General features: G+C 45.5%; 1 protein-coding gene across 2 annotated transcripts in view; it reads left to right on the top strand.

Moving 5' to 3' along the window:
* e2f6 (E2F transcription factor 6) overlaps nucleotides 1-21232 on the top strand; it is a 51555-nt gene that overhangs the window by 8988 nt on the left and 21335 nt on the right. For both annotated transcript variants that reach the window (XR_013771617.1, XM_079255254.1), the window contains exons 2-3: nucleotides 3812-4123; nucleotides 4200-4237. Coding sequence is in view for 1 of the 2 variants with exons in the window: in XM_079255254.1 (XP_079111380.1) it covers nucleotides 3812-4123; nucleotides 4200-4237 (350 nt within the window). In the remaining variant the exon portion in view is untranslated. The remainder of the gene's footprint in view (nucleotides 1-3811; nucleotides 4124-4199; nucleotides 4238-21232) is intronic.

The raw sequence follows: 21232 nt of genomic DNA, 5'->3' as shown, positions 1-21232 counted from the left end.
GCCTGTGTGCAGGTTCTGGTCCGGTCCGGTAAGTCTGGTCTGTGTGCAGGTTCTGGTCCGGTCCGGTAAGTCTGGTCTGTGTGCAGGTTCTGGTCCGGTCCGGTAAGTCTGGTCTGTGTGCAGGTTCTGGTCCGGTCCGGTAAGTCTGGCCTGTGTGCAGGTTCTGGTCCGGTCCAGTAAGTCTGGTCTGTGTGCAGGTTCTGCTCCGGTCCAGTAAGTCTGGCCTGTGTGCAGGTTCTGGTCCGGTCCAGTAAGTCTGGTCTGTGTGCAGGTTCTGGTCCGGTCCGGTCCAGTAAGTCTGGCCTGTGTGCAGGTTCTGGTCCGGTCCAGTAAGTCTGGTCTGTGTACAGGTTCTGGTCCGGTCCAGTAAGTCTGGCCTGTGTGCAGGTTCTGGTCCGGTCCGGTCCAGTAAGTCTGGTCTGTGTGCAGGTTCTGGTCCGGTCTGGTCCAGTTAGTCTGGTATGTCTGCAGGTTCTGGTCCGGTCCGGTCCAGTAAGTCTGGCCTGTGTGCAGGTTCTGGTCCGGTCCGGTCCAGTAAGTCTGGTCTGTGTGCAGGTTCTGGTCCGGTCCAGTAAGTCTGGTCTGTGTGCAGGTTCTGGTCCGGTCCAGTAAGTCTGGTCTGTGTGCAGATTCTGGTCCGGTCCGGTCCGATAAGTCTGGTCTGTGTGCAGGTTCTGGTCCGGTCCGGTCCAGTGCGTCTGGCCTGTGTGCAGGTTCTGGTCCAGTCCAGTTAGTCTGGTCTGTGTGCAGGTTCTGGTCCGGTCCGGTCCAGTAAGTCTGGCCTGTGAGCAGGTTCTGGTCCGGTCCGGTAAGTCTGGTCTGTGTGCAGGTTCTGGTCCGGTCCGGTCCAGTAAGTCTGGCCTGTGTGCAGGTTCTGGTCCGGTCCGGTCCAGTAAGTCTGGCCTGTGTGCAGGTTCTGGTCCGGTCCAGTAAGTCTGGCCTGTGTGCAGGTTCTGGTCCGGTCCAGTAAGTCTGGTCTGTGTGCAGGTTCTGGTCCGGTCCAGTAAGTCTGGCCTGTGTGCAGGTTCTGGTCCGGTCCGGTCCAGTAAGTCTGGCCTGTGTGCAGGTTCTGGTCCGGTCCAGTAAGTCTGGCCTGTGTGCAGGTTCTGGTCCGGTCCAGTAAGTCTGGCCTGTGTGCAGGTTCTGGTCCGGTCCAGTAAGTCTGGTCTGTGTGCAGGTTCTGGTCCGGTCCGGTCCAGTAAGTCTGGCCTGTGTGCAGGTTCTGGTCCGGTCCAGTAAGTCTGGTCTGTGTGCAGGTTCTGGTCCGGTCCAGTAAGTCTGGTCTGTGTGCAGGTTCTGGTCCGGTCCAGTAAGTCTGGTCTGTGTGCAGGTTCTGGTCCGGTCCGGTCCAGTAAGTCTGGTCTGTGTGCAGGTTCTGGTCCGGTCCAGTAAGTCTGGCCTGTGAGCAGGTTCTGGTCCGGTCCGGTCCAGTAAGTCTGGTCTGTGTGCAGGTTGTGGTCCGGTCCAGTAAGTCTGGTCTGTGTGCAGGTTCTGGTCCGGTCCAGTAAGTCTGGTCTGTGTGCAGGTTCTGGTCCGGTCCAGTGCGTCTGGTCTGTGTGCAGGTTCTGGTCCTGTCCAGTAAGTCTGGTCTGTGTGCAGGTTCTGGTCCGGTCCGGTCCAGTAAGTCTGGCCTGTGAGCAGGTTCTGGTCCGGTCCGGTCCAGTAAGTCTGGCCTGTGTGCAGGTTCTGGTCCGGTCCGGTCCAGTAAATCTGGTCTGTGTGCAGGTTCTGGTCCGGTCCGGTCCAGTAAGTCTGGCCTGTGAGCAGGTTCTGGTCCGGTCCGGTCCAGTAAGTCTGGTCTGTGTGCAGGTTCTGGTCCGGTCCAGTAAGTCTGGTCTGTGTGCAGGTTCTGGTCCGGTCCAGTAAGTCTGGTCTGTGTGCAGGTTCTGGTCCGGTCCGGTCCAGTAAGTCTGGCCTGTGAGCAGGTTCTGGTCCGGTCCGGTCCAGTAAGTCTGGCCTGTGTGCAGGTTCTGGTCCGGTCCGGTCCAGTAAGTCTGGTCTGTGTGCAGGTTCTGGTCCGGTCCGGTCCAGTAAGTCTGGCCTGTGTGCAGGTTCTGGTCCGGTCCGGTCCAGTAAATCTGGTCTGTGTGCAGGTTCTGGTCCGGTCCGGTCCAGTAAGTCTGGCCTGTGTGCAGGTTCTGGTCCGGTCCGGTCCAGTAAGTCTGGCCTGTGTGCAGGTTCTGGTCCGGTCCAGTAAGTCTTGCCTGTGTGCAGGTTCTGGTCCGGTCCAGTAAGTCTGGTCTGTGTGCAGGTTCTGGTCCGGTCCAGTAAGTCTGGCCTGTGTGCAGGTTCTGGTCCGGTCCAGTAAGTCTGGTCTGTGTGCAGGTTCTGGTCCGGTCCGGTCCAGTAAGTCTGGCCTGTGTGCAGGTTCTGGTCCGGTCCAGTAAGTCTTGCCTGTGTGCAGGTTCTGGTCCGGTCCAGTAAGTCTGGTCTGTGTGCAGGTTCTGGTCCGGTCCAGTAAGTCTGGTCTGTGTGCAGGTTCTGGTCCGGTCCAGTAAGTCTGGCCTGTGTGCAGGTTCTGGTCCGGTCCAGTAAGTCTTGCCTGTGTGCAGGTTCTGGTCCGGTCCAGTAAGTCTGGTCTGTGTGCAGGTTCTGGTCCGGTCCAGTAAGTCTGGTCTGTGTGCAGGTTCTGGTCCGGTCCAGTAAGTCTGGTCTGTGTGCAGGTTCTGGTCCGGTCCGGTCCAGTAAGTCTGGTCTGTGTGCAGGTTCTGGTCCGGTCCAGTAAGTCTGGTCTGTGTGCAGGTTCTGGTCCGGTCCAGTAAGTCTGGTCTGTGTGCAGGTTCTGGTCTGGTCCAGTGCGTCTGGTCTGTGAGCAGGTTCTGGTCCGGTCCGGTCCAGTAAGTCTGGTCTGTGTGCAGGTTCTGGTCCGGTCCGGTCCAGTAAGTCTGGCCTGTGAGCAGGTTCTGGTCCGGTCCGGTCCAGTAAGTCTGGCCTGTGTGCAGGTTCTGGTCCGGTCCGGTCCAGTAAATCTGGTCTGTGTGCAGGTTCTGGTCCGGTCCGGTCCAGTAAGTCTGGCCTGTGAGCAGGTTCTGGTCCGGTCCGGTCCAGTAAGTCTGGTCTGTGTGCAGGTTCTGGTCCGGTCCAGTAAGTCTGGTCTGTGTGCAGGTTCTGGTCCGGTCCAGTAAGTCTGGTCTGTGTGCAGGTTCTGGTCCGGTCCAGTGCGTCTGGTCTGTGTGCAGGTTCTGGTCCTGTCCAGTGCGTCTGGTCTGTGTGCAGGTTCTGGTCCGGTCCGGTCCAGTAAGTCTGGCCTGTGAGCAGGTTCTGGTCCGGTCCGGTCCAGTAAGTCTGGCCTGTGTGCAGGTTCTGGTCCGGTCCGGTCCAGTAAGTCTGGTCTGTGTGCAGGTTCTGGTCCGGTCCGGTCCAGTAAGTCTGGCCTGTGTGCAGGTTCTGGTCCGGTCCGGTCCAGTAAATCTGGTCTGTGTGCAGGTTCTGGTCCGGTCCGGTCCAGTAAGTCTGGCCTGTGTGCAGGTTCTGGTCCGGTCCGGTCCAGTAAGTCTGGCCTGTGTGCAGGTTCTGGTCCGGTCCAGTAAGTCTTGCCTGTGTGCAGGTTCTGGTCCGGTCCAGTAAGTCTGGTCTGTGTGCAGGTTCTGGTCCGGTCCAGTAAGTCTGGCCTGTGTGCAGGTTCTGGTCCGGTCCAGTAAGTCTGGTCTGTGTGCAGGTTCTGGTCCGGTCCGGTCCAGTAAGTCTGGCCTGTGTGCAGGTTCTGGTCCGGTCCAGTAAGTCTTGCCTGTGTGCAGGTTCTGGTCCGGTCCAGTAAGTCTGGTCTGTGTGCAGGTTCTGGTCCGGTCCAGTAAGTCTGGTCTGTGTGCAGGTCTGGCTGGCGGCTCTGCGGCAGACGGAGCAGAAGGATGGCGCGGAACAGCGCTGGATCTGTGAGGACCACTTCCTTTCAGAGGACATCTCCAGCAGCGGGGTGAGAAGCGACGCCATCCCCCTCATGCCCCCCTGCCTGGACGGGCCCCTGGACCTGATGGGGTGCTGGGGGGCCGGGTCCTCCGGGGATGAGGACCAGTGGGCCGCTGCGGGCGGTAGGGAGGAGTTCGAAGATGAAGGTGGATTCAGAATTCCCTTCAACACCAAGATTCCCGTCCCGGGAATCCCCCCACTGGATCCCCTGGAGCAGGTCAGGAAATGGTTGCCACGGTGATGTCTGCTCTTACTCCGCTCTGACCCAGTTGGTTCTGACGTTTGATCCCCAGGTTCCCGCCACCGGCCCAGCGGCAGCAGATGAAACCCGGTGAGAAAATCTTTCCTTGCGTTTCTGGTAGGATGGACCTGTTCAAGGTCCAGACTGTACAAACACTAACCTCTGGTGGAAGAGGTGGGAACTGCATGATGTACGGTGGCTGTCAGTGGACATAAAGATGTTTTTATGTGAGTGGATTGAGGTACAGCTAACTTAACGTGCACTGTCTTCTTCTATGTTGCTTCGAGGGCGTCACTGATCCCACACAGTGGTCTAGCTGTCAAACAGCTGCAGTGTTAAAGCCAGTTTGTCCATTCAGAGACACCGTAGTAAACGTTGGGGACAGAAGTCCTCTTAGAAAGACGTTATTACAGTTTTAAAGCCAGTTTGTCCATTCAGAGACACCGTAGTAAACGTTGGGGACAGAAGTCCTCTTAGAAAGACGTTATTGCAGTTTTATAGCCAGTTTGTCCATTCAGAGACACCGTAGTAAACGTTGGGGACAGAAGTCCTCTTAGAAAGACGTTATTACAGTTTTAAAGCCAGTTTGTCCATTCAGAGACACCGTAGTAAACGTTGGGGACAGAGGTCCTCTTAGAAAGACGTTATTACAGTTTTAAAGCCAGTTTGTCCATTCAGAGACACCGTAGTAAACGTTGGGGACATGGGTCCTCTTAGAAAGACGTTATTACAGTTTTAAAGCCAGTTTGTCCATTCAGAGACACCGTAGTAAACGTTGGGGACATAGGTCCTCTTAGAAAGACGTTATTACAGTTTTAAAGCCAGTTTGTCCATTCAGAGACACCGTAGTAAACGTTGGGGACATGGGTCCTCTTAGAAAGACGTTATTACAGTTTTAAAGCCAGTTTGTCCATTCAGAGACACTGTAGTAAATGTTGGGGACAGAGGTCCTCTTAGAAAGACGTTATTACAGTTTTAAAGCCAGTTTGTCCATTCAGAGACACCGTAGTAAACGTTGGGGACATAGGTCCTCTTAGAAAGACGTTATTACAGTTTTAAAGCCAGTTTGTCCATTCAGAGACACCGTAGTAAACGTTGGGGACATAGGTCCTCTTAGAAAGACGTTATTACAGTTTTAAAGCCAGTTTGTCCATTCAGACACACCGTAGTAAACGTTGGGGACATAGGTCCTCTTAGAAAGACGTTATTACAGTTTTAAAGCCAGTTTGTCCATTCAGAGACACCGTAGTAAACGTTGGGGACATGGGTCCTCTTAGAAAGACGTTATTACAGTTTTAAAGCCAGTTTGTCCATTCAGAGACACCGTAGTAAACGTAGGGGACAGAGGTCCTCTTAGAAAGACGTTATTGCAGTTTTAAAGCCAGTTTGTCCATTCAGAGACACCGTAGTAAACGTTGGGGACATGGGTCCTCTTAGAATTACGTTATTACAGTTTTAGTACCAGTTTGTCCATTCAGAGACACCGTAGTAAATGTTGGGGACATGGGTCCTCTTAGAAAGACGTTATTACAGTTTTAAAGCCAGTTTGTCCATTCAGAGACACCGTAGTAAACGTTGGGGACAGAGGTCCTCTTAGAAAGACGTTATTACAGTTTTAGTACCAGTTTGTCCATTCAGAGACACCGTAGTAAACGTTGGGTACATAGATCCACTTAGAAAGACGTTATTACAGTTTTAAAGCCAGTTTGTCCATTCAGAGACACCGTAGTAAACGTTGGGGACAGAGGTCCTCTTAGAAAGACGTTATTGCAGTTTTAAAGCCAGTTTGTCCATTCAGAGACACCGTAGTAAACGTTGGGGACATGGGTCCTCTTAGAAAGACGTTATTACAGTTTTAAAGCCAGTTTGTCCATTCAGAGACACCGTAGTAAACGTAGGGGACAGAGGTCCTCTTAGAAAGACGTTATTGCAGTTTTAAAGCCAGTTTGTCCATTCAGAGACACCGTAGTAAACGTTGGGGACATGGGTCCTCTTAGAAAGACGTTATTACAGTTTTAGTACCAGTTTGTCCATTCAGAGACACCGTAGTAAACGTTGGGGACATGGGTCCTCTTAGAATTACGTTATTACAGTTTTAGTACCAGTTTGTCCATTCAGAGACACCGTAGTAAACGTTGGGGACATGGGTCCTCTTAGAAAGACGTTTTTACAGTTTTAAAGCCAGTTTGTCCATTCAGAGACACCGTAGTAAACGTTGGGGACAGAGGTCCTCTTAGAAAGACGTTATTGCAGTTTTAAAGCCAGTTTGTCCATTCAGAGACACCGTAGTAAACGTTGGGTACATAGATCCACTTAGAAAGACGTTATTACAGTTTTAAAACCAGTTTGTCCATTCAGAGACACCGTAGTAAACGTTGGGGACAGAGGTCCTCTTAGAAAGACGTTATTACAGTTTTAAAGCCAGTTTGTCCATTCAGAGACACGTAGTAAACGTTGGGGACATGGGTCCTCTTAGAAAGACGTTATTACAGTTTTAGTACCAGTTTTTTCCATTCAGAGACACCGTAGTAAACGTTGGGGACAGATGTCCTCTTAGAAAGACGTTATTACAGTTTTAAAGCCAGTTTGTCCATTCAGAGACACCGTAGTAAACGTTGGGGACAGATGTCCTCTTAGAAAGACGTTATTACAGTTTTAAAGCCAGTTTTTTCCATTCAGAGACACCGTAGTAAACGTTGGGGACAGAGGTCCTCTTAGAAAGACGTTATTACAGTTTTAAAGCCAGTTTGTCCATTCAGAGACACCGTAGTAAACGTTGGGGACATGGGTCCTCTTAGAAAGACGTTATTACAGTTTTAAAGCCAGTTTGTCCATTCAGAGACACCGTAGTAAACGTAGGGGACAGAGGTCCTCTTAGAAAGACGTTATTGCAGTTTTAAAGCCAGTTTGTCCATTCAGAGACACCGTAGTAAACGTTGGGGACATGGGTCCTCTTAGAATTACGTTATTACAGTTTTAGTACCAGTTTGTCCATTCAGAGACACCGTAGTAAACGTTGGGGACATGGGTCCTCTTAGAAAGACGTTTTTACAGTTTTAAAGCCAGTTTGTCCATTCAGAGACACCGTAGTAAACGTTGGGGACAGAGGTCCTCTTAGAAAGACGTTATTGCAGTTTTAAAGCCAGTTTGTCCATTCAGAGACACCGTAGTAAACGTTGGGTACATAGATCCACTTAGAAAGACGTTATTACAGTTTTAAAACCAGTTTGTCCATTCAGAGACACCGTAGTAAACGTTGGGGACAGAGGTCCTCTTAGAAAGACGTTATTACAGTTTTAAAGCCAGTTTGTCCATTCAGAGACACCGTAGTAAACGTAGGGGACAGAGGTCCTCTTAGAAAGACGTTATTGCAGTTTTAAAGCCAGTTTGTCCATTCAGAGACACCGTAGTAAACGTTGGGGACATGGGTCCTCTTAGAATTACGTTATTACAGTTTTAGTACCAGTTTGTCCATTCAGAGACACCGTAGTAAACGTTGGGGACATGGGTCCTCTTAGAAAGACGTTTTTACAGTTTTAAAGCCAGTTTGTCCATTCAGAGACACCGTAGTAAACGTTGGGGACAGAGGTCCTCTTAGAAAGACGTTATTGCAGTTTTAAAGCCAGTTTGTCCATTCAGAGACACCGTAGTAAACGTTGGGGACAGAGGTCCTCTTAGAAAGACGTTATTGCAGTTTTAAAGCCAGTTTGTCCATTCAGAGACACCGTAGTAAACGTTGGGTACATAGATCCACTTAGAAAGACGTTATTACAGTTTTAAAACCAGTTTGTCCATTCAGAGACACCGTAGTAAACGTTGGGGACAGAGGTCCTCTTAGAAAGACGTTATTACAGTTTTAAAGCCAGTTTGTCCATTCAGAGACACGTAGTAAACGTTGGGGACATGGGTCCTCTTAGAAAGACGTTATTACAGTTTTAGTACCAGTTTTTTCCATTCAGAGACACCGTAGTAAACGTTGGGGACAGATGTCCTCTTAGAAAGACGTTATTACAGTTTTAAAGCCAGTTTGTCCATTCAGAGACACCGTAGTAAACGTTGGGGACAGATGTCCTCTTAGAAAGACGTTATTACAGTTTTAAAGCCAGTTTTTTCCATTCAGAGACACCGTAGTAAACGTTGGGGACAGAGGTCCTCTTAGAAAGACGTTATTACAGTTTTAAAGCCAGTTTGTCCATTCAGAAACACCGTAGTAAACGTTGGGGACATGGGTCCTCTTAGAAAGACGTTATTACAGTTTTAAAGCCAGTTTGTCCATTCAGAGACACCGTAGTAAACGTTGGGGACAGAGGTCCCCTTAGAAAGACGTTATTGCAGTTTTATAGCCAGTTTGTCCATTCAGAGACACCGTAGTAAACTTTGGGGACAGAGGTCCTCTTAGAAAGACGTTATTACAGTTTTAAAGCCAGTTTGTCCATTCAGAGACACCGTAGTAAACGTTGGGGACAGAGGTCCTCTTAGAAAGACGTTATTACAGTTTTAAAGCCAGTTTGTCCATTCAGAGACACCGTAGTAAACGTTGGGGACAGAGGTCCTCGTAGAAAGACGTTATTACAGTTTTAAAGCCAGTTTGTCCATTCAGAGACACCGTAGTAAACGTTGGGGACAGAGGTCCTCTTAGAGAGACGTTATTACAGTTTTAAAGCCAGTTTGTCCATTCAGAGACACCGTAGTAAACGTTTGGGACAGAAGTCCTCTTAGAAAGACGTTATTGCAGTTTTAAAGCCAGTTTGTCCATTCATAGACACCGTAGTAAACGTTGGGGACAGAGGTCCTCTTAGAAAGACGTTATTACAGTTTTAAAGCCAGTTTGTCCATTCAGAAACACCGTAGTAAACGTTGGGGACATGGGTCCTCTTAGAAAGACGTTATTACAGTTTTAAAGCCAGTTTGTCCATTCAGAGACACCGTAGTAAACGTTGGGGACAGAGGTCCCCTTAGAAAGACGTTATTGCAGTTTTATAGCCAGTTTGTCCATTCAGAGACACCGTAGTAAACTTTGGGGACAGAGGTCCTCTTAGAAAGACGTTATTACAGTTTTAAAGCCAGTTTGTCCATTCAGAGACACCGTAGTAAACGTTGGGGACAGAGGTCCTCGTAGAAAGACGTTATTACAGTTTTAAAGCCAGTTTGTCCATTCAGAGACACCGTAGTAAACGTTGGGGACAGAGGTCCTCTTAGAAAGACGTTATTACAGTTTTAAAGCCAGTTTGTCCATTCAGAGACACCGTAGTAAACGTTTGGGACAGAAGTCCTCTTAGAAAGACGTTATTGCAGTTTTAAAGCCAGTTTGTCCATTCATAGACACCGTAGTAAACGTTGGGGACAGAGGTCCTCTTAGAAAGACGTTATTACAGTTTTAAAGCCAGTTTGTCTATTCAGAGACACCGTAGTAAACGTTGGGGACAGAGGTCCTCTTAGAAAGACGTTATTGCAGTTTTAAAGCCAGTTTGTCCATTCAGAGACACCGTAGTAAACGTTGGGGACAGAGGTCCTCTTAGAAAGACGTTATTACAGTTTTAAAGCCAGTTTGTCCATTCATAGACACCGTAGTAAACGTTGGGGACAGAGGTCCTCTTAGAAAGACGTTATTACAGTTTTAAAGCCAGTTTGTCTATTCAGAGACACCGTAGTAAACGTTGGGGACAGAGGTCCTCTTAGAAAGACGTTATTGCAGTTTTAAAGCCAGTTTGTCCATTCAGAGACACCGTAGTAAACGTTGGGGACATGGGTCCTCTTAGAAAGACGTTATTACAGTTTTAGTACCAGTTTGTCCATTCAGAGACACCGTAGTAAACGTTGGTGACAGAGGTCCTCTTAGAAAGACGTTATTACAGTTTTAAAGCCAGTTTGTCCATTCAGAGACACCGTAGTAAACGTTGGGGACAGAGGTCCTCTTAGAAAGACGTTATTACAGTTTTAAAGCCAGTTTGTCCATTCAGAGACACCGTAGTAAACGTTGGGGACAGAGGTCCTCTTAGAAAGACGTTATTACAGTTTTAGTACCAGTTTGTCCATTCAGAGACACCGTAGTAAACGTTGGGGACATAGGTCCTCTTAGAAAGACGTTATTGCAGTTTTAAAGCCAGTTTGTCCATTCAGAGACACCGTAGTAAACGTTGGGGACAGAGGTCCTCTTAGAAAGACGTTATTACAGTTTTAAAGCCAGTTTGTCCATTCAGAGACACCGTAGTAAACGTTGGGGACAGAGGTCCTCGTAGAAAGACGTTATTGCAGTTTTAAAGCCAGTTTGTCCATTCAGAGACACCGTAGTAAACGTTGGGGACAGAGGTCCTCTTAGAAAGACGTTATTACAGTTTTAGTACCAGTTTGTCCATTCAGAGACACCGTAGTAAACGTTGGGAACAGAAGTCCTCTTAGAAAGACGTTATTACAGTTTTAGTACCCGTTTTTTCCATTCAGAGACACCGTAGTAAACGTTGGGGACAGAGGTCCTCTTAGAAAGACGTTATTACAGTTTTAGTACCAGTTTGTCCATTCAGAGACACCGTAGTAAACGTTGGGGACAGAGGTCCTCTTAGAAAGACGTTATTACAGTTTTAGTACCAGTTTGTCCATTCAGAGACACCGTAGTAAACGTTGGGAACAGAAGTCCTCTTAGAAAGACGTTATTACAGTTTTAGTACCAGTTTGTCCATTCAGAGACACCGTAGTAAACGTTGGGGACATAGGTCCTCTTAGAAAGACGTTATTACAGTTTTAGTACCAGTTTGTCCATTCAGAGACACCGTAGTAAACGTTGGGGACATAGGTCCTCTTAGAAAGACGTTATTGCAGTTTTAAAGCCAGTTTGTCCATTCAGAGACACCGTAGTAAACGTTGGGGACAGAGGTCCTCTTAGAAAGACGTTATTACAGTTTTAAAGCCAGTTTGTCCATTCAGAGACACCGTAGTAAACGTTGGGGACAGAGGTCCTCGTAGAAAGACGTTATTGCAGTTTTAAAGCCAGTTTGTCCATTCAGAGACACCGTAGTAAACGTTGGGGACAGAGGTCCTCTTAGAAAGACGTTATTACAGTTTTAGTACCAGTTTGTCCATTCAGAGACACCGTAGTAAACGTTGGGAACAGAAGTCCTCTTAGAAAGACGTTATTACAGTTTTAGTACCCGTTTTTTCCATTCAGAGACACCGTAGTAAACGTTGGGGACAGAGGTCCTCTTAGAAAGACGTTATTACAGTTTTAGTACCAGTTTGTCCATTCAGAGACACCGTAGTAAACGTTGGGGACAGAGGTCCTCTTAGAAAGACGTTATTACAGTTTTAGTACCAGTTTGTCCATTCAGAGACACCGTAGTAAACGTTGGGAACAGAAGTCCTCTTAGAAAGACGTTATTACAGTTTTAGTACCAGTTTGTCCATTCAGAGACACCGTAGTAAACGTTGGGGACATAGGTCCTCTTAGAAAGACGTTATTACAGTTTTAAAGCCAGTTTGTCCATTCAGAGACACCGTAGTAAACGTTGGGGACAGAAGTCCTCTTAGAAAGACGTTATTACAGTTTTAGTACCAGTTTTTTCCATTCAGAGACACCGTAGTAAACGTTGGGGACAGAGGTCCTCTTAGAAAGACGTTATTACAGTTTTAGTACCAGTTTGTCCATTCAGAGACACCGTAGTAAACGTTGGGGACATGGGTCCTCTTAGAAAGACGTTATTACAGTTTTAAAGCCAGTTTGTCCATTCAGAGACACCGTAGTAAACGTTGGGGACAGAGGTCCTCTTAGAAAGACGTTATTACAGTTTTAGTACCAGTTTGTCCATTCAGAGACACCGTAGTAAACGTTGGGGACATGGGTCCTCTTAGAAAGACGTTATTACAGTTTTAGTACCAGTTTTTTCCATTCAGAGACACCGTAGTAAACGTTGGGGACAGAGGTCCTCTTAGAAAGACGTTATTACAGTTTTAAAGCCAGTTTGTCCATTCAGAGACACCGTAGTAAACGTTGGGGACAGAGGTCCTCTTAGAAAGACGTTATTACAGTTTTAAAGCCAGTTTGTCCATTCAGAGACACCGTAGTAAACGTTGGGGACATAGGTCCTCTTAGAAAGACGTTATGCAGTTTTAAAGCCAGTTTGTCCATTCAGAGACACCGTAGTAAACGTTGGGGACAGAGGTCCTCTTAGAAAGACGTTATTACAGTTTTAAAGCCAGTTTGTCCATTCAGAGACACCGTAGTAAACGTTGGGGACATAGGTCCTCTTAGAAAGACTGTATGCAGTTTTAAAGCCAGTTTGTCCATTCAGAGACACCGTAGTAAACGTTGGGGACAGAGGTCCTCTTAGAAAGACGTTATTACAGTTTTAGTACCAGTTTGTCCATTCAGAGACACCGTAGTAAACGTTGGGGACATAGGTCCTCTTAGAAAGACGTTATTGCAGTTTTAAAGCCAGTTTGTCCATTCAGAGACACCGTAGTAAACGTTGGGGACAGAGGTCCTCTTAGAAAGACGTTATTACAGTTTTAGTACCAGTTTGTCCATTCAGAGACACCGTAGTAAACGTTGGGGACATAGGTCCTCTTAGAAAGACGTTATTGCAGTTTTAAAGCCAGTTTGTCCATTCAGAGACACCGTAGTAAACGTTGGGGACATAGGTCTTCTTAGAAAGACGTTATTGCAGTTTTAAAGCCAGTTTGTCCATTCAGAGACACCGTAGTAAACGTTGGGGACATGGGTCCTCTTAGAAAGACGTTATTACAGTTTTAGTACCAGTTTGTCGATTCAGAGACACCGTCGTAAACGTTGGGGACATAGGTCCTCTTAGAAAGACGTTATTGCAGTTTTAAAGCCAGTTTGTCCATTCAGAGACACCGTAGTAAACGTTGGGGACATGGATCCTCTTAGAAAGACGTTATTACAGTTTTAAAGCCAGTTTGTCCATTCAGAGACACCGTAGTAAACGTTGGGGACAGAGTTCCTCTTAGAAAGACGTTATTACAGTTTTAAAGCCAGTTTGTCCATTCAGAGACACCGTAGTAAACGTTGGGGACATGGGTCCTCTTAGAAAGACGTTATTACAGTTTTAGTACCAGTTTGTCCATTCAGAGACACCGTAGTAAACGTTGGGGACATAGGTCCTCTTAGAAAGACGTTATTACAGTTTTAAAGCCAGTTTGTCCATTCAGAGACACCGTAGTAAACGTTGGGGACAGAGGTCCTCTTAGAAAGACGTTATTACAGTTTTAGTACCAGTTTGTCGATTCAGAGACACCGTAGTAAACGTTGGGGACAGAGGTCCTCTTAGAAAGACGTTATTACAGTTTTAGTTCCAGTTTTTTCCATTCAGAGACACCGTAGTAAACGTTGGGGACATGGGTCCTCTTAGAAAGACGTTATTACAGTTTTAAAGCCAGTTTGTCCATTCAGAGACACCGTAGTAAACGTTGGGGACAGAGGTCCTCTTAGAAAGACGTTATTACAGTTTTAAAGCCAGTTTGTCCATTCAGAGACACCGTAGTAAACGTTGGGGACAGAGGTCCTCTTAGAAAGACGTTATTACAGTTTTAAAGCCAGTTTGTCCATTCAGAGACACCGTAGTAAACGTTGGGGACAGAGGTCCTCTTAGAAAGACGTTATTACAGTTTTAAAGCCAGTTTGTCCATTCAGAGACACCGTAGTAAACGTTGGGGACAGAAGTCCTCTTAGAAAGACGTTATTACAGTTTTAGTACCAGTTTTTTCCATTCAGAGACACCGTAGTAAACGTTGGGGACAGAGGTCCTCTTAGAAAGACGTTATTACAGTTTTAGTACCAGTTTGTCCATTCAGAGACACCGTAGTAAACGTTGGGGACATGGGTCCTCTTAGAAAGACGTTATTACAGTTTTAGTACCAGTTTGTCCATTCAGAGACACCGTAGTAAACGTTGGGGACAGAGGTCCTCTTAGAAAGACGTTATTACAGTTTTAGTACCAGTTTTTTCCATTCAGAGACACCGTAGTAAACGTTGGGGACAGAGTTCCTCTTAGAAAGACGTTATTACAGTTTTAAAGCCAGTTTGTCCATTCAGAGACACCGTAGTAAACGTTGGGGACAGAGGTCCTCTTAGAAAGACGTTATTACAGTTTTAAAGCCAGTTTGTCCATTCAGAGACACCGTAGTAAACGTTGGGGACATAGGACCTCGTAGAAAGACGTTATTACAGTTTTAAAGCCAGTTTGTCCATTCAGAGACACCGTAGTAAACGTTGGGGACAGAGTTCCTCTTAGAAAGACGTTATTACAGTTTTAGTACCAGTTTGTCCATTCAGAGACACCGTAGTAAACGTTGGGGACATGGGTCCACTTAGAAAGACGTTATTACAGTTTTAGTACCAGTTTGTCCATTCAGAGACACCGTAGTAAACGTTGGGGACAGAGGTCCTCTTAGAAAGACGTTATTACAGTTTTAGTACCAGTTTGTCCATTCAGAGACACCGTCGTAAACGTTGGGGACATAGGTCCTCTTAGAAAGACGTTATTGCAGTTTTAAAGCCAGTTTGTCCATTCAGAGACACCGTAGTAAACGTTGGGGACATGGATCCTCTTAGAAAGATGTTATTACAGTTTTAAAGCCAGTTTGTCCATTCAGAGACACCGTAGTAAACGTTGGGGACAGAGTTCCTCTTAGAAAGACGTTATTACAGTTTTAAAGCCAGTTTGTCCATTCAGAGACACCGTAGTAAACGTTGGGGACATGGGTCCTCTTAGAAAGACGTTATTACAGTTTTAGTACCAGTTTGTCCATTCAGAGACACCGTAGTAAACGTTGGGGACATAGGTCCTCTTAGAAAGACGTTATTACAGTTTTAAAGCCAGTTTGTCCATTCAGAGACACCGTAGTAAACGTTGGGGACAGAGGTCCTCTTAGAAAGACGTTATTACAGTTTTAGTACCAGTTTGTCGATTCAGAGACACCGTAGTAAACGTTGGGGACAGAGGTCCTCTTAGAAAGACGTTATTACAGTTTTAGTTCCAGTTTTTTCCATTCAGAGACACCGTAGTAAACGTTGGGGACATGGGTCCTCTTAGAAAGACGTTATTACAGTTTTAAAGCCAGTTTGTCCATTCAGAGACACCGTAGTAAACGTTGGGGACAGAGGTCCTCTTAGAAAGACGTTATTACAGTTTTAAAGCCAGTTTGTCCATTCAGAGACACCGTAGTAAACGTTGGGGACAGAGGTCCTCTTAGAAAGACGTTATTACAGTTTTAAAGCCAGTTTGTCCATTCAGAGACACCGTAGTAAACGTTGGGGACAGAGGTCCTCTTAGAAAGACGTTATTACAGTTTTAAAGCCAGTTTGTCCATTCAGAGACACCGTAGTAAACGTTGGGGACAGAAGTCCTCTTAGAAAGACGTTATTACAGTTTTAGTACCAGTTTTTTCCATTCAGAGACACCGTAGTAAACGTTGGGGACAGAGGTCCTCTTAGAAAGACGTTATTACAGTTTTAGTACCAGTTTGTCCATTCAGAGACACCGTAGTAAACGTTGGGGACATGGGTCCTCTTAGAAAGACGTTATTACAGTTTTAGTACCAGTTTGTCCATTCAGAGACACCGTAGTAAACGTTGGGGACAGAGGTCCTCTTAGAAAGACGTTATTACAGTTTTAGTACCAGTTTTTTCCATTCAGAGACACCGTAGTAAACGTTGGGGACAGAGGTCCTCTTAGAAAGACGTTATTACAGTTTTAGTACCAGTTTGTCGATTCAGAGACACCGTAGTAAACGTTGGGGACATAGGTCCTCTTAGAAAGACGTTATTGCAGTTTTAAAGCCAGTTTGTCCATTCAGAGACACCGTAGTAAACGTTGGGGACATGGATCCTCTTAGAAAGACGTTATTACAGTTTTAAAGCCAGTTTGTCCATTCAGAGACACCGTAGTAAACGTTGGGGACAGAGGTCCTCTTAGAAAGATGTTATTACAGTTTTAAAGCCAGTTTGTCCATTCAGAGACACCGTAGTAAACGTTGGGGACATGGGTCCTCTTAGAAAGACGTTATTACAGTTTTAGTACCAGTTTGTCCATTCAGAGACACCGTAGTAAACGTTGGGGACATGGGTCCTCTTAGAAAGACGTTATTACAGTTTTAAAGCCAGTTTGTCCATTCAGAGACACCGTAGTAAACGTTGGGGACAGAGGTCCTCTTAGAAAGACGTTATTACAGTTTTAGTACCAGTTTGTCCATTCAGAGACACCGTAGTAAACGTTGGGGACATGGGTCCTCTTAGAATGACGTTATTACAGTTTTAAAGCCAGTTTGTCCATTCAGAGACACCATAGTAAACGTTGGGGACATAGATCCACTTAGAAAGACGTTATTACAGTTTTAAAGCCAGTTTTTTCCATTCAGAGACACCTTAGTAAACGTTGGGGACAGAGGTCCTCTTAGAAAGACGTTGTTGCAGTTTTAAAGCCAGTTTGTCCATTCAGAGACACCGTAGTAAACGTTGGGGACATAGGTCCTCTTAGAAAGACGTTATGCAGTTTTAAAGCCAGTTTGTCCATTCAGAGACACCGTAGTAAACGTTGGGGACATAGGTCCTCTTAAAAAGACGTTATTGCAATTTTAAAGCCAGTTTGTCCATTCAGAGACACCGTAGTAAACGTTGGGGACATGGGTCCTCTTAGAAAGACGTTATTACAGTTTTAAAGCCAGTTTGTCCATTCAGAGACACCGTAGTAAACGTTGGGGACATGGGTCCTCTTAGAAAGACGTTATTACAGTTTTAGTACCAGTTTGTCCATTCAGAGACACCGTAGTAAACGTTGGGGACATGGGTCCTCTTAGAAAGACGTTATTACAGTTTTAAAGCCAGTTTGTCCATTCAGAGACACCGTAGTAAACGTTGGGGACAGAGGTCCTCTTAGAAAGACGTTATTACAGTTTTACAGCCAGTTTGTCCATTCAGAGACACCGTAGTAAACGTTGGGGACAGAGGTCCTCTTAGAAAGACGTTTTTTAAGTTTTAAAGCCAGTTTGTCCATTCAGAGACACCGTAGGAAAGTTTGGGGACATAGGTCCTCTTAAAAAGACGTTATTACAGTTTTACAGCCAGTTTGTCCATTCAGAGACACCGTAGTAAACGTTGGGGACAGAGGTCCTCTTAGACAGACGTTATTGCAGTTTTAAAGCCAGTTTGTCCATTCAGAGACACCGTAGTAAACGTTGGGGACATGGGTCCTCTTAGAAAGACGTTATTACAGTTTTAAAGCCAGTTTGTCCATTCAGAGACACCGTAGTAAACGTTGGGGACATAGATCCACTTAGAAAGACGTTATTACAGTTTTAGTACCAGTTTGTCCATTCAGAGACACCGTAGTAAACGTTGGGGACATAGGTCCTCTTAGAAAGACGTTATTGCAGTTTTAAAGCCAGTTTGTCCATTCAGAGACACCGTAGTAAACGTTGGGGACAGAGGTCCTCTTAGAAAGACGTTATTACAGTTTTAGTACCAGTTTGTCCATTCAGAGACACCGTAGTAAACGTTGGGGACAGAGGTCCTCTTAGAAAGACGTTATTACAGTTTTAGTACCAGTTTGTCCATTCAGAGACACCGTAGTAAACGTTGGGGACATGGGTCCTCTTAGAAAGACGTTATTAATGTTTTAGTACCAGTTTTTTCCATTCAGAGACACCGTAGTAAACGTTGGGGACATGGGTCCTCTTAGAAAGACGTTATTACAGTTTTAAAGCCAGTTTGTCCATTCAGAGACACCGTAGTAAACGTTGGGGACAGAGGTCCTCTTAGAAAGACGTTATTACAGTTTTAAAGCCAGTTTGTCCATTCAGAGACACCGTAGTAAACGTTGGGGACATGGGTCCTCTTAGAAAGACGTTATTACAGTTTTAAAGCCAGTTTGTCCATTCAGAGACACCGTAGTAAACGTTGGGGACAGAGGTCCTCTTAGAAAGACGTTATTACAGTTTTAAAGCCAGTTTGTCCATTCAGAGACACCGTAGTAAACGTTGGGGACAGAGGTCCTCTTAGAAAGACGTTATTACAGTTTTAAAGCCAGTTTGTCCATTCAGAGACACCGTAGTAAACGTTGGGGACAGAGGTCCTCTTAGAAAGACGTTATTACAGTTTTAAAGCCAGTTTGTCCATTCAGAGACACCGTAGTAAACGTTGGGGACATGGGTCCTCTTAGAAAGACGTTATTACAGTTTTAAAGCCAGTTTGTCTATTCAGAGACACCGTAGTAAACGTTGGGGACAGAGGTCCTCTTAGAAAGACGTTATTACAGTTTTAAAGCCAGTTTGTCCATTCAGAGACACCGTAGTAAACTTTGGGGACATGGGTCCTCTTAGACAGACGTTATTACAGTTTTAAAGCCAGTTTGTCCATTCAGAGACACCGTAGTAAACGTTGGGGACAGAGGTCCTCTTAGAAAGACGTTATTACAGTTTTAGTACCAGTTTGTCCATTCAGAGACACCGTAGTAAACGTTGGGGACATGGGTCGTCTTAGAAAGACGTTATTACAGTTTTAGTACCAGTTTTTTCCATTCAGAGACACCGTAGTAAACGTTGGGGACAGAGGTCCTCTTAGAAAGACGTTATTACAGTTTTAGTTCCAGTTTTTTCCATTCAGAGACACCGTAGTAAACGTTGGGGACATGGGTCCTCTTAGAAAGACGTTATTACAGTTTTAAAGCCAGTTTGTCCATTCAGAGACACCGTAGTAAACGTTGGGGACAGAGGTCCTCTTAGAAAGACGTTATTACAGTTTTAAAGCCAGTTTGTCCATTCAGAGACACCGTAGTAAACGTTGGGGACAGGTTCCTCTTAGAAAGACGTTATTACAGTTTTAAAGCCAGTTTGTCCATTCAGAGACACCGTAGTAAACGTTGGGGACATAGATCCACTTAGAAAGACGTTATTACAGTTTTAAAGCCAGTTTTTTCCATTCAGAGACACCTTAGTAAACGTTGGGGACAGAGGTCCTCTTAGAAAGACGTTGTTGCAGTTTTAAAGCCAGTTTGTCCATTCAGAGACACCGTAGTAAACGTTGGGGACATAGGTCCTCTTAGAAAGACGTTATGCAGTTTTAAAGCCAGTTTGTCCATTCAGAGACACCGTAGTAAACGTTGGGGACATAGGTCCTCTTAAAAAGACGTTATTGCAATTTTAAAGCCAGTTTGTCCATTCAGAGACACCGTAGTAAACGTTGGGGACATGGGTCCTCTTAGAAAGACGTTATTACAGTTTTAAAGCCAGTTTTTTCCATTCAGAGACACCGTAGTAAACGTTGGGGACATAGATCCACTTAGAAAGACGTTATTACAGTTTTAAAGCCAGTTTGTCCATTCAGAGACACCTTAGTAAACGTTGGGGACAGAGGTCCTCTTAGAAAGACGTTATTACAGTTTTAAAGCCAGTTTGTCCATTCAGAGACACCGTAGTAAACGTTGGGGACAGAGGTCCTCTTAGAAAGACGTTATTACAGTTTTAAAGCCAGTTTTTTCCATTCAGAGACACCTTAGTAAACGTTGGGGACAGAGGTCCTCTTAGAAAGACGTTGTTGCAGTTTTAAAGCCAGTTTGTCCATTCAGAGACACCGTAGTAAACGTTGGGGACATAGGTCCTCTTAGAAAGACGTTATGCAGTTTTAAAGCCAGTTTGTCCATTCAGAGACACCGTAGTAAACGTTGGGGACATAGGTCCTCTTAGAAAGACGTTATTGCAATTTTAAAGCCAGTTTGTCCATTCAGAGACACCGTAGTAAACGTTGGGGACATGGGTCCTCTTAGAAAGACGTTATTACAGTTTTAAAGCCAGTTTTTTCCATTCAGAGACACCTTAGTAAACGTTGGGGACAGAGGTCCTCTTAGAAAGACGTTATTACAGTTTTAAAGCCAGTTTGTCCATTCAGAGACACCGTAGTAAACGTTGGGGACAGAGGTCCTCTTAGAAAGACGTTATTACAGTTTTAAAGCCAGTTTTTTCCTTTCAGAGACACCTTAGTAAACGTTGGGGACAGAGGTCCTCTTAGAAAGACGTTATTACAGTTTTAAAGCCAGTTTGTCCATTCAAAGACACCGTAGTAAACGTTGGGGACAGAGGTCCTATTAGAAAGACGTTATTACAGTTTTAAAGCCAGTTTGTCCATTCAGAGACACCGTAGTAAACGTTGGGGACATGGGTCCTCTTAGAAAGACGTTATTACAGTTTTAGTACCAGTTTTTTCCATTCAGAGACACCGTAGTAAACGTTGGGGACATGGGTCCTCTTAGAAAGACGTTATTACAGTTTTAAAGCCAGTTTGTCCATTCAGAGACACCGTAGTAAACTTTGGGGACATAGATCCACTTAGAAAGACGTTATTACAGTTTTAAAGCCAGTTTGTCCATTCAGAGACACCGTAGTAAACGTTGGGGACAGAGGTCCTCTTAGAAAGACGTTATTACAGTTTTAAAGCCAGTTTGTCCATTCAGAGACACCGTAGTAAACGTTGGGGACAGAGGTCCTCTTAGAAAGACGTTATTACAGTTTTAGTACCAGTTTGTCCATTCAGAGTCACCGTAGTAAACGTTGGGGACATGGGTCCTTTTAGAAAGACGTTATTACAGTTTTAGTACCAGTTTGTCCATTCAGAGACACCGTAGTAAACGTTGGGGACAGAGGTCCTCTTAGAAAGACGTTATTACAGTTTTAGTACCAGTTTGTCCATTCAGAGTCACCGTAGTAAACGTTGGGGACATGGGTCCTTTTAGAAAGACGTTATTACAGTTTTAGTACCAGTTTGTCCATTCAGAGACACCGTAGTAAACGTTGGGGACATAGGTCCTCTTAGAAAGACGTTATTACAGTTTTAAAGCCAGTTTGTCCATTCAGAGACACCGTAGTAAACGTTGGGGACAGAGTTCCTCTTAGAAAGACGTTATTACAGTTTTAAAGCCAGTTTGTCCATTCAGAGACACCGTAGTAAACGTTGGGGACATAGACCAACTTAGAAAGACGTTATCACAGTTTTAAAGCCAGTTTGTCCATTCAGAGACACCGTAGTAAACGTTGGGGACATAGGTCCTCTTAGAAAGACGTTATTACAGTTTTAGTACCAGTTTG

This window comes from Telmatherina bonti, assembly GCF_933228915.1.
Source record: "Telmatherina bonti genome assembly, chromosome: 16".
NCBI classification, from domain to species: domain Eukaryota; kingdom Metazoa; phylum Chordata; class Actinopteri; order Atheriniformes; family Telmatherinidae; genus Telmatherina; species Telmatherina bonti.
This window is presented reverse-complemented; position numbering and strand designations above follow the sequence as displayed.